Source organism: Macaca thibetana, chromosome 3 (assembly GCF_024542745.1).
Source record: "Macaca thibetana thibetana isolate TM-01 chromosome 3, ASM2454274v1, whole genome shotgun sequence".
Lineage (NCBI taxonomy): Eukaryota > Metazoa > Chordata > Mammalia > Primates > Cercopithecidae > Macaca > Macaca thibetana.
Window position 1 is genome coordinate 59,425,627 of NC_065580.1, and position 12,842 is coordinate 59,438,468.

At 41.9% G+C, this 12,842-nt stretch overlaps 1 protein-coding gene across 2 annotated transcripts in view; it reads left to right on the plus strand.

Annotated features, from left to right (window-relative positions):
* Positions 1-1,121: 1,121 nt before the first annotated feature.
* Positions 1,122-12,842, plus strand: part of GNAI1 (G protein subunit alpha i1) — an 81,890-nt gene continuing 70,169 nt past the window's right edge. Inside the window, exon 1 of one of the 2 annotated variants that reach the window (XM_050782789.1) lies at positions 1,122-1,651. In XM_050782789.1, the coding sequence (XP_050638746.1) occupies positions 1,534-1,651 (118 nt within the window). In that variant the 5' untranslated portion in view covers positions 1,122-1,533. Of the gene's footprint in view, positions 1,652-1,983; positions 2,464-12,842 lie in introns of those variants that run through there. The other variant, XM_050782790.1, reaches the window with a different exon arrangement.

Below are 12,842 nucleotides of genomic sequence, written 5' to 3' on the forward strand. Positions count from 1 at the left end.
GCTATTCTGCTTGTATCATCAGTTCAGCCTCACCTTGGAAAACTCAAGCCCAGTTTTCTCAAATGATTTTTAGATAATAAGATTTCCAGATGAAAACCAGGGAGCATTTCTCAATTTTTAATACATCAAGGAAGATGTTTTTCCTTGCTACCAGTCCCATTTTCTAATCAGTTAACGCTTCCTGTGATATCTGTAGGGGAAAGGTGTAGTACAATTGACAGGGAGAGATGAGCTCTTAAGCCTCTGCTCATTCATTGGGTGCTGAGTAGTAATGCCTCCTGCAGGCCACAGGAACTTATCTCGGGCGGATCAGTTACAGCTGGAAGGATGGGGCCATAGCCCCATAAATGCACTCCTCATTTTATGGGGAAAGAAGCTAAGGCCTGTAAAAACGACATGCCCAGTGGTACAGGAGTTACAAACACGGTAATAAATATTGGCTCAAAATTTGGCATGGAAGCTCATGTGCTGCTCTAGAGGAGATCTGCTATGATGTGGAGATTGGCTTGTTGTGGGTGTGTTTTATTGCTCTTATCATTTAAAAGTACTTTTTGATTATTTGTCTCCCATTTTTTTAGGTTACAAGGAAATCCTTCAAAATGAGTTCTTGTGAAAAACCTGAGAATGGAAGGAAGGAGGGAGGGATAGGAAGAAGGAAAGAGAAGCAAAAGGTAGGAAGAAAGTTGACCTTGTTGCCCTTTCCTAGTGTCCTCCCCCGACTTTCCTGTTCTCCACTGTGCCCATCTCTGGTTTCACCAGGCTCCATTCCTTCCCCAGCTCCCTGTTTCCCACGGCCCTGAAAGCCAGCCGACAGGGATTTGCATTTTGAAAAGCCTTGTGTGGCTGCCGGCGCTGGGCATGCTCAAACGCCCAGAACTGGCTTTTTTCGGCAACTTTGGCAGCTCTCCCACCCCTACCCGAAGGGGCAGGTACGCACAGCTCCGTCGGTGTGAGTAAACGGAAAGAAATTACCCCACTCCCGCCCAGGGCAGAAGGCCACAGGCCCGCGGGTCAGTGTTGTGCTCCGGGGACGCTGCCAGGGGGCGCCGGGCCCTCGGGGGTGTCGCGGCGCCGCGGTAGGGAGCCGGGGGGCGCGCGCGCCCCTCCGAGTGGGCGCTGTCCAAGGGCACGTGCGCGGGCGCGCGCTCTGGGAGTGGTCGCGGGGTGGCGGGAGGGGCGGGGCCGCGGCGGCGCGCGGAGGCCGAGCTCGGCTGGGCTTGGCGAGGCTGCGGCGCGGCCACCGGCGGGAGGGCAGCAGCCACTGTACCCAGAGCTTCAAAACCCCAAACCGGAGACTTGGGGGCGCTGAGCCGCACCGGGAAGCAGAGCCTGGCCGTGAGGAACAGCCGCGCGTTGCTGTCTGCCCCTCTGCGGACGGCGTCTCTCTCGACTCCGCTTAGGAAGTGGTGGGGGTGGCGTGGCCCCCGTCGGGAGGCGTTCGAACGCCCGCTCAGAGAGAGAAAGGATTCCCCTGTGCTTGGAGCCCGCACTCGGGCGCGGAGGGAGCGGCGGCAGGCTCTCGCTCTCGGCAACATGGGCTGCACGCTGAGCGCCGAGGACAAGGCGGCGGTGGAGCGGAGTAAGATGATCGACCGCAACCTCCGCGAGGACGGCGAGAAGGCGGCGCGCGAGGTCAAGCTGCTGCTGCTTGGTAAGGGCGGCCGGGTCGGGGACCCCGGGTCGGCGACCCCGGGTCGGCGGGGGACCGGGCGCGGCGCTCCGCGGTGACCGCTGCGCGGCCCTCGGCGTTTGGAAACCCGGAGGGAAGGGGAGGAAGCGCCCGAGGAGGCTTCCGAGCGGGAGCTAGGTCAGGCGGTGCGCAGCCGAGGCGGGTCCTCCTCTCCGGGTGCCCGGCCTCCCTCCGCCCCGGCGGGCGAGGACTCCCCGTGGTGGGGCGGGCGCGTCACTTCTCTCGGATGCCTTCGGCGACCTAGCAAAGAGCCCAGGCGCGAGTCCGAGGCGGCGGGTCCTGTGGAAACCCTTTGCTTTGAAGTTTAGCTCAGCCTTACAAAGACGAAGGGGCATTCGTGGCTAGAAAATAACCACCCCCCCACGCCGTCCCCAGCCCCCTCCCGGAAAACCCTTCTTCGTGTGAGGTGTGGGTTGTGTTTCGACTGTGGTTTTCTCATGCCCAGAGTGCCACGTTTGGTGAAATCAGTGCACCTTTTGTGGGGTCTCTGAGATGGGGCTGAAATGTCTTTCCTGTTAACTTCCTATGGCGACTCCTTAAGTGGTCAAGGAGCATCGATTACATTCCGCCTGCGCTGGGGAAAGGCTGCGCTGGATGCTTGATTTTTCTTGCTGTAGGGGCATGGAAGCCACCCAAGTGGGGTTGGGAAGCTTTGCTTTAGTAGTAGGCAAGACTCGAGTGGTGAAAACTGCTGTGAAAGGAGCGAGAGGGTCACGCCAGACAACACGGTTCTCCCTCCGCTGCCACCGTTTCTGATGAATGAGATTTGCCAGGTACACGCAAGGCTTTTATTTGTTCTTCGCACTGTTCTGTTCGTGAAACGCTACGTGGAGGTCTTTTCCAAATGTTTGACAGGGAAGAAAATAAAGAGTAAACCAGGGTTTTCATTGAGGGAAGCAGTAGGAAAATAGTCACAGGTTAAGATTTGTGAGTTAGGGTTTTCTTTTGTTTGCATGTTTTTTTCTCACACTCTAGGTATTTAGATGAAAAATTTCTCAGAATCTTCATTTGCATTTCCAAGGACTGCTTTTATTTTTATACCAGTTATAATAAAAAAGAAATGTTGCACAAACCTGTTTTCAGTAAGCTTCTGTTTCATTGGTTTAATGACTGCAGAAAAAAATGGTGGTTTTTTTTTCTCCATTACTAGTAGGCTTGGGAGCAGCAAAGTTGGCATGACTAAAAGTAATAATGATCTGAGTCATTTTGCAAGTAAACTGTGAAATAACTTTGCATTTTAAAGACCTGCGTGGCTTTTTTCACCCTCTCGCCCCCAACATAAGTCTTTCTCAGTTAATGCTGTTGCCTAAGTTTTTACATTATTAAGAAATACTGTGTTTTGAGGAGGTTAGTGTATCTGCTTCTCTTGTGAATTGAATGTGAGATAGATATGAAATAAAAGGATTAAAAAGTTTTTTTCTTGCAGTTTTTGCTCTCCTGGTGTGATATGTTGTTTCAGTGTATTTCTGTGTGACTCTTAGTTTGAGCCAGCCATCCACCATGTTTAAAGCAATTGAGAAATGAATCATCTGGTCGTGGTGTTTTGTCCTTTAATTAGGTGACTGTTAGGGATGGACTAGAATAAAGGTCCCAGGAGGAGGCTTTTGCTTGTGTTCAGAGGAGATCAGTGTGTCTTAACCTTAGCACGGTTGGCATTTGGGGCCGGGAAATTCTTTGTTGTGCAGGTTGTTTTTGTGCATTGTAGGATGTTCAGCAGCATCTTTGGCCTCCACTCATTAGATGGTAGTAGCAGTCCCCCAACCTATGAGCTCCAAAAGCGTTTCCACATATTGCTAGAAGTCCTCTGGGGGCAATATACAGCCTTAGTTAAGGACCACTGTTCTAGATTAACACTTAAATATAATTGAATGTATAATATAGAATCAGAAGGTGAATCTTTACAGTCATCATAGTGAGTTTGGAGAGAGATGTAGCAGAGGCCTTATTTTCAGAAGAAATTATGGAATTCTTATTTCTGTTTTGTTTTTGTTTGTTTTTTTGAGACGGAGTCTTGCTCTGTTGCCCAGGCTGGAGTGCAGTGGCCCGATCTCGGCTCACAGCAACCTTCGCCTCCTGGTTCGAGCCATTCTCCTGCCTCAGCCTCCGGAGTAGCTGGAACTACGGGTGCGTGCCACCATGCCTGGCTAATTTTGTGTTTTTAGTAGAGACCGGGTTTCCCCATGTTGGCCAGGCTTGTCTCGAACTCCTGACCTCAGGTGATCCGCCCGCCTCGGCCTCCCAAAGTCCTGGGATTACAGGCGTGAGCCACCTCGCCTGACCAGAATTCTTATTTCGTTAAACCAGTACTAGCACCATTAGAAATACTTCAGAATGATTTTTAGCAATCTCTAGGTGACTGAATTCTTTCGGCTGTCTTTTCTAGCTTTGGTCTTTTGCTTTTCCCTACCTCTTGGGAAATCCTGGCTGTCCTGCTGGCCCAGCACTCTGCTCTGTCTTATCCCCGGTCTACTCTACCCTTTTGCCCAGAGTTCCAGCACCCTAGTCCTGTAAACAGAATGCTGGCTTACTTATTCCAGAAATTCAATTCTTGGAATGTTTGAAGACATTGTTTTCCTAATTTGACTTTAGTAGTGAATTGTGACCTTTGGTTCTTTTTTGAATCCTTAAAGCATATGTATAAGCAGCTCATTGAAATAATTCCATGTAAAACACGGCAACAGAATCAACTAGAAATGTAAAAACGTTTCTAGGTAACGTATAACCAGTATCACAGCCATTTACATCAGATCTTGTTCCTTTTCACTTATTCTGTTTTTCTCATCAAATGATGTTTTTTAAATTTAAGGCATAAAAACTCTAAAGTTAAAGACAGTCTGTAAATATATTGTATTTTTTTCTTAAGGAATGTATTGTCATTTTAGACAGTGGGGCTGAGTAATTTAGATATGAGACTTGCACACTGTTAGTAAAGATTTTGGCACTGAGTGTCTATATGATTTAAATCAGAGGTATTTCAATATACTGAGCAGTGAACTAGGCCTTAAAAAAAGAGGACCTAATCTAATCATTGGCACTAAGGAAATTAGGCCAGAGTGTGGGTTGTTTGTCTTTTTGGTTTAGTTTTTATGCTTATTAGGATGACAGTACTTAATACAGAAACTTATTTTAAAGAAGTAAGTAATAATGAATTTTTTTTAATAATGCCTACTTGTTGAGGAAATTATTTTTTATTATATCTTTGAGAATGTTTTAATTTATCATCCTTCTAAGGGCAGTAAGCTTAAGCTTATGCTTTATTTCGGTAGGTAACTGTAGTGTACTACTGGTACTTACTAAATGTTTTATGTGTTTTGAGAACATAAGAGATGATATACAAATAAATGATCATCAATTAATTTTCTTTTTTTTTTTTTTTTTTTTTGAGACAGAGTCTCGCTCTGTCGCCCAGGCTGGAGTGCAGTGGCGCAATCTCGGCTCACTGCAAGCTCCGCCTCCCGGGTTCACGCCATTCTCCTGCCTCAGCCTCCTGAGTAGCTGGGACTACAGGCGCCCGCCACCGCGCCCGGCTAATTTTTTGTATTTTTAGTAGAAACGGGGTTTCACCGTGGTCTCGATCTCCTGACCTTGTGATCCGCCCGCCTCGGCCTCCCAAAGTGCTGGGATTACAGGCGTGAGCCACCGCGCCCGGCTAATTTTCTCTTCCAAAGCTTTGAGCAGTATTCTCCTTTATTCCACCTCACTATCCTTCCTTCCGCTCCACTCACCCTCATATACAAAATTCGACACCCTTGTCTCCTTCTTTAGCTTGGTTTGAATATTCCAGGTTTAGGAGAAAATGAGCTGAGGGATTGGATTTCTTCTGTTTGGTGGATATTTTTCTATTGCGACCACCGGCCAGCTCTTTGGGATGCTGCATCTTTAATCTTCACTCCTTTTGAACTTGCCCTGTGACTTCCCCTAGTTGAGAAATTTTGGCATTGCAGGGCTTTTGATTTTTCATTGCTTTGACTTTCTTAGAATTGGTTTAGGATCTTAGATATCAGAAAGCCCATTTCCTTGAATAAATGGACCCGGTATTTCAGTATGGGTTGTGTGCTTCTCTCTCGTGGTGTACCTTATATTAGCAGTTACTTTAATAAGAAGCCACAGGTGGTTTAAGAGTGTATTTTGGAATTGGTGATTTTTTCTGTACCTTCCGTTTTTCATTTTCATATTCATAGTTCAATTCCTTCACTGCCTCTGGCAGCCTAATTCCAGTAGGCTTTCCTGCTTCTTGTCTTTCCCTCTAGCCTGTTCTTTCTACTGTAGGTATCATGCTGCTTCCTTGCTCAAAAACCTTTGTTGACTTTTCCGTTTCCTGCAGAATAAAATCTTTTAGACTTGGCTTCCCTCTACCCTTATACTTTTTCCTTAGGGCACCCTTCTCCTCCAAACAGAAACTGTTGGCATATATTAAAGCATATTTGCACTTGATTTCTGGTGGTGGTTAGCCTTCTGCCCAGCCTATTTTCCTACTGCTGTGAGCACTTTAAAGGCAGAACTTTTGTAGGTTTTCTTTGAATTCCTAACAACCCTTCTATTTTATCATGTGTAAAATGACTTCTTAATTATATAAAATTTTCTTGCTGGAATATAAACTTTTTGCTCTGCTGTTTTCATTATCAATGAGAGCAAATAACTGCCCAGCCAAATTATGTAAACAAAAAAGGAATAGTAAATTATGTGATGACCACAGTGAACACATGGCATCTAAAATCAAATTGTTTGGTTTAAGATATTTTTTTCATATTTATAAGAGCTTTTCACAGTCATTATATTTGATAAATTAAAGTTGTGAAAATGATAATGGATATTCATTGGAGGAGGGTCTGCTATATTGCAATTATGGGATTTTGCCCTGCAAATTTTTTTTTTTTTTTGTAAAGGTGGATCTCATTTTCTGATTTTTATTTTTGGCCCCAATTTTTGATGCATAAAAAGTATGACTCTTGTTGAATGTCTCTGTGATAGGAAATATGCCTGTCTTACAGAATTTAATAGATGTTATTTAAACCTGAAAAAGACTGCTGTAATTTTTTAAACAAAAATTGTGTATTCAACCACAACCTTAATTTTTATTTTGTAATAAATTTCTAGCTGCCTTGGAAAATTCTATGTACAGCAAATTCACATGGGAAGACTTGAGTGTATTTGAGTGTATTTGCAGATTTCTTGGTCACATGTTCTGGCATGCCGTTAACCAATGTATGACTCCCCAGAGTATGACACGGTGAAGTTCAGATCCCAAACTCCATTTGAGTCTCATGAACTAAGGTCAGCTCTACCTCATCTTTTAGTGCTTGGACTGCTTTCTGTCCTAACTTGTGAGTGCCAATTAAAAATCTTAATGGAAATAGGGCAGAAGTAATTTTAAAATGAATGTTCATTACCATAAATGTAATGACTTAACGCAAAATTTATTGTCATACAGTTGTGGAGGTTAGAAGTCCAAGAAAGGTTTCCACTGGGCTAAAGTCAGGTTGTCCATAGGGCTTCTTTTCTTCTGGAGATTCTAGAGGAGAATCCATTCACTTGCCTTTTTCAACCTCTTCAGAGGCTGCCTGCTTTCATTGGCTCATGGTGCCTTCTCCATCTCAAAGCCAGCAATAGCTGGTGGAGTCTTTCTCATGTGGCATCACTCTCCTGCCTCCCCTTTTCACTTGGAAGGAGCTTTGTAATTACATTGGGCCCACCCACATAATCCAAGTTAATAGCCCTATCTCAAGATCACATCTGCAAAATTCATTTTGCCCTGTGAGGTGACATATTCACAGGTTTCGTGGATTGGGACATATTTATCTTTGGGGACCATTATTTTGCTGAGCACAGTCAGTCCTCTGGCTCCCAAAGGTTGGTGTCCATCCTGCATGCAAAATGCATTCACCCTCTCCCAACATCTCTGAAAGTCTCAACCCAATACAGCCACATCTGACTGCAGAATCTCAACTAGGCTCTTGATCTAACTCAGGAATGGGTGAGATTCTGGATTTAATCCATACTGGGACAAAATTCCTATCTGTTTGTGGACCTGTGAAACTAGCAAACAAGTTATCTGCTCCCAGAATATGGTGAGTCAGGCATAGGTTATCATTAAATGGAAAGAAAAAAGGAGTCACAAGTTTTGAGCGCTTTCAAAACTCCTTTAGGTTTCAAGGGCTGGGGATAGTTCTATGTGACTCTTTGCTCCACCCTCTGGGTACTGAACTTCTCCACTCTTGGGAGTCATCCTTCTTTTCTAATCAAGGGTGGTAGCACTTGTATGCTGCTTATTACTTTTATCAGCCTGTTTCTTGCCTGTGGAATTATGATGGTCTGACAACATTATTTCATTTCATATTCTTTTACTTCACTTTTTTCCTCTCCCGTTTTACTGTAACCAGCAAGAAAAAACGAAAACAAGAAACCGGCCACATCTTCAATACTTTGCTTGGAAATCTCTTCATCTTAGTGTCCAGGTTCATAGCTTATAAGGTCTGCTTTCAATATAACTGCTGGACTTAATTCAGCTAAGCTTTCTGCCAGTATATAACAAGGATCCCCCTTCCTCTAGTTTCTAGTAACATGTTTCACCTTTCTTCCCATCCAAGTCCTCATCAGCAGCAGATTTAAGGTCCATGCATCTAGCAATAGTGTGTTCATGATAATTCACATGTTTTCTAAGATGATAATGTTTCATATACCAGGCTCCTCACTTCCTTCTGAGCCCACACTGGGAGAGACATTAACATCGTATTTCTACTAACAGTATGTCAAGGCCACCTAGACTTTTTCTGTTACGCTCCTCAAAATTCTTTCAGCCTCTGCCGGTTGCCCATTTCTGCATTTTTAGGTGTTATAGCAGCACCACACTTCCCATTATCTTCATGGATATATATAACTTTTGAGAGTACAAAATGATTGTAATTTTACATTCTCCCGTCCCTCATAATTTATGTGACTATCATGGTAACACTAAAAGCACCAGTTTCTTACATGTCATATGGAACCCATGGTGTTACTCAGGTCGTAACGTGAAAGAATAAAGCTCTTCTTTGCCTTTTCTTCATTGATGTTTTTCCTGATCATCCAGTCTAAATTAGTCTTCCTTCCTCTCCCTTCCTAATAATATTGAAATCATCTTGTACTTTTATTTTTTATTGTCTGTTGCCTTTCTCTATGGCATTGGCCCCATCAGAACATGAATCTTGTCAGACTTATCACCTGATGGGATGGTGCATAGTAGCCGTTTCATAATTGTCGGTTAAATGAATTGATAAATTGTTGAATATTAATTTTGACTAGTTTTCTTTTAAAGGAAAAAATTGGTACATATTCTTTGTGCTTTGGGTATTTTGAGTTTTATATATATATATATATATATATATATATATATATATATATCTTGCTGTATTAGAGTAATGAAAACCTACTACATTATTCCTAACAGTTCTAAAAAGCAAATTAATTTTGGGTACCATCTTGTTACGTGATCAAAAAAATATGATTCTTGGTAAATAAGTGGTAGAGTGAAATGTGATTTTCATATTTGTATATTTTGGGAACTTTATTTTTAACAGTATTGTTGCCTTGCTGCTTCACGTGTTATTTAGATTTTTTCTTAAAATGCATACACTATTGCAATGAGGCATTTAATATATACTCACAACTCTATATTTCACGCTGGATGATGTGAATCTAGTAAACCTCAGCTTTCAGGAGCCAGCAGGCTGCTCAGAAGCTCACCACCAGTCTCTTCTTTATGTCTTGCTTGTTCTCATGTGGTGAGAATGGTCACTGGTGACATTTGTAAAGTGTGTTCTATGCTTTTCATGTCCAATTACGCTTTAGCCTTCCCAGATCCTTAAGAGAATTTACAGTCTACTTGGGGAAGTACAATATATACATAAAAATAAGTCCTCATAATGTCAAATGGGGAAGAAAAAGAATAAAATAGATACTAGGTAGGGGAGGTGAGTGTCAGTATTGGGACTTCATTGTTGATCTTTCGGGGTGGAGGTGGAGGTAGCCTGCCTCTCAGATACTACTTTGGTTATAAATCTGTCAATTTCCTTCGTGTATTTCTGAACCTACTATTTAACCCCGATTGGTTATAAGCTTTGTGTTGTCTGGAAACTTATAATTTAGAAGAGACTTTGCTATGTATGTCTTTAGTTTTCAAACATTTTCCGTGTCTAAGGAATTTTTTTCCCCTCCAAGGTTTATTTAGCTCTGTAGAAAGACTTTCCAGATAGGAAAGGGGAGTTGACTTCGAACTCTGGTGGTAAAAGGTTTCCCATGAGGTCTGGGGCAAGTTACCAAATTTTTTAAGCTTTGGTTTTTTCTTCTATAAATGCTGGATAATAAATATATCTGCTTCATAGGGCTAGGGACAAAGTCAGCTAATGCATCTGAAGTACGTAGAATACTACCTGGTACATACGTTCTTAATAATTATAGGCTGTTATTATAAATACTTTAGAAACTCTCTGGAATCAGCCCTCCCTTGCAGTTTCATCCATTTATGGTTATAGACATTAAATTCTTTTTATTGGCTTTTCTTAGCAAGGATGTGTATATGTGTGTGTGTGTGTGTGTGTGTACATGTATATGTATATATAGTGAAGACTTCGAGAAGTATAAATTCAGGTTTAAACATTAGTTTCTAATCCCACCGTAACTTCCTTGAGGGACTTGGATTTATCTTAACAGCCTCCTTACTGGGATTAGACCAGGTAAATATTTGTGCTGTGTTAAGAATTCTATAGAGAATGCACTTTAAGTAATCAGAAGACTTTACAAATGTTATAAAAGTAATTTTCTCTTCATTTTATGATCCATTTTTAGAATTAGTGAAGTGATTTCTTGCAAACTTCTTTTTTTGGGGGGAAATAAAGCTGTTCGTGTAAATTATGAAACATTGAGTTCATTCAAAAGATGGTGCTATTTCTCAGAGGAATTTATAACAACTTTCTGTACTGTTGACTCAAAGAGATTCCAGATAGAACTCCAGGATTATAATGGATTTACTTTGAGGAGAAGCATCTCTTGAAAAGTGGTGGTAACCTTGGTAGAGAAACAGTGAATCATTGAATCTGTGATAGTATTTGTGCCTTTTAACAAATTGTAAAAGGAGTTCCTTAAGACTTACGTCTTGAATTGTATGAAACTCCTCCTGTTACCCTTGCCTCACTAAAGTACAGTCCAGAATTTTTTCTAGTAACTAATCTATATTATGTATTTTTCTTGTTTGGGCACATAAATCTTATTTGACAGCTGCTGCCGAAGGCTTACTAATTTTGTTCTTGATGGAAGAAGAACAAAAGAGGGATGGAACTTGTAAGTAAACCTACAGTTAAAATCAATATAATGTAGTAGGAGTTAAAAGAAAACTGCCTTCTTATATGGTTCCGAAGTTAATCTAATTCCAAGAATTACATTTATTTCAGTATAGCTTAAAATTGGTCCGTGTGTACTAGCTCACTTACATTTTCACAAACTGAGCACATTAATCAGCAATCAGATCAAGAAATGTATGCAAGGGTTATTTTGTTACTGTAAAAAGTAATGCTGGTCAGTAAAGTTGCTGGGACTATAAGATGGTGCTCCTCTAATTCAAGACCAACACTGTGCACTTGCCTCCATCCATTCATCCTCTCTTGCCTCCAGCACCTTTTTCCATCCACCTGATTCTCTAGCGTCTTCACACTGCTTTAAAGACTCCTGTGTCCTGGTCTCAAGTCATGCCTAGCTTTAAAAGTGATAAAATCCAAGTAATACACCCCTTAAGTACTTTTTAATCTATTGTTTTTTAATTTAAACTTTTCAGAATCTTCAGAAAAATAGGCAGCATTCATATTTTTCCTTTTTCACTTTCTAATCACTCTTTGAATTACTTTCTGCTTTAAATTATTGACTTTCTGATTGATACAGAAGTATTGAGAAATAGGCAGTCATGTAACCTTATCAATCTATATCATAATCTGTATACTTTTTAAAGAGGTAATGTGGTGTCTGTTCCTGTGTACTTCTCTCCTTCTGGAGTTCCTTTTGTATGAAGGTCGGGCTTCTCATTCGAACTTATTTGTAACTTCTTTGTGGTTTTTATCTTTTTGTGCTACTTACACATTTTCTAGGTTCATTTTTATCCAGTTGGTAGTAACTAATCTGCCTATTGATATATTGAGCTTTACATTTTAGTGGTGAAATTTCTATGTCTAAAAAGCATTTCTCATCTTTAGCATGAAAAAGTATCCGTTATTCTACTTTATTTTCTGGCTTTTTCAAAGCCATTTTCATTATACTCTACCTATTTCATAGTCTGAAAAACTGTTTTTGAAGTTCTTGAGCTTCAGTTATTTCTGGTGTCTTGACTCTGCCTCGTGGTAAATTGTGTCCTCTTGTAATTTTTTATTTGTGAACATGTATTAAGCAGTACATTGTCTGTGTGAATCCTGTACACCCTGCATTGGCTGCAGTTTTCCTTTCCGTCTCGTGGATGCTGTGGCCGCCTTATTTGGTTTTTCCCAGGCAGCCCTTTCCTGTAGAGTCAGTATGAGGTAGCCAGGTTCTCAGCTGTTTTGAATGCTTTGCCTTCCCTGGTTATCTCGAGCATCAGGAAAATTATATGTTGCATACATTCCACAGAGGTCCCATGGTGTTGGGGAAAGGTCAGCTCAGGCATTCCCTCTGCTTAGCCAGAATTCATCATACTGCTTGGATACGTGTTGCTGCCTAGGAGACTTTCTTAACCCAAACAGATCACCCTGCCTTTAGCAGTTTCTTCATCGTCTCTGACATACAATTCAACTTTGGCCCAGAGAGGAGATTAAGATACCGGTCTCACTCTGCCTCTCTTTTCCCCATCTGCCTTCTGCAGTTGCTCCTAACTGAATGCCCTATAGCTCTCAAGCTTGCAGGCTCTGCCACAGGATGCCTAGGAAAGTAAGCCACTTGTACTCTTCCATTTTTGTCTGGATGTCACCAGTGTCTGCCTCTTCTCCCATTATTCATGTAAATGCAAAAGAGAAAAAAAGCACTTTAATAATTTTCAAGAATTTCTCATATTACATTCTCTATTGGGTCTGGCTCTGAAGTTAGGTTTTTGTGTTTTTTTTTCCCACAGTTATTCCTACTGTATGTCCTTGCTGCAATCCATGTGCTGACCTTATTTTTT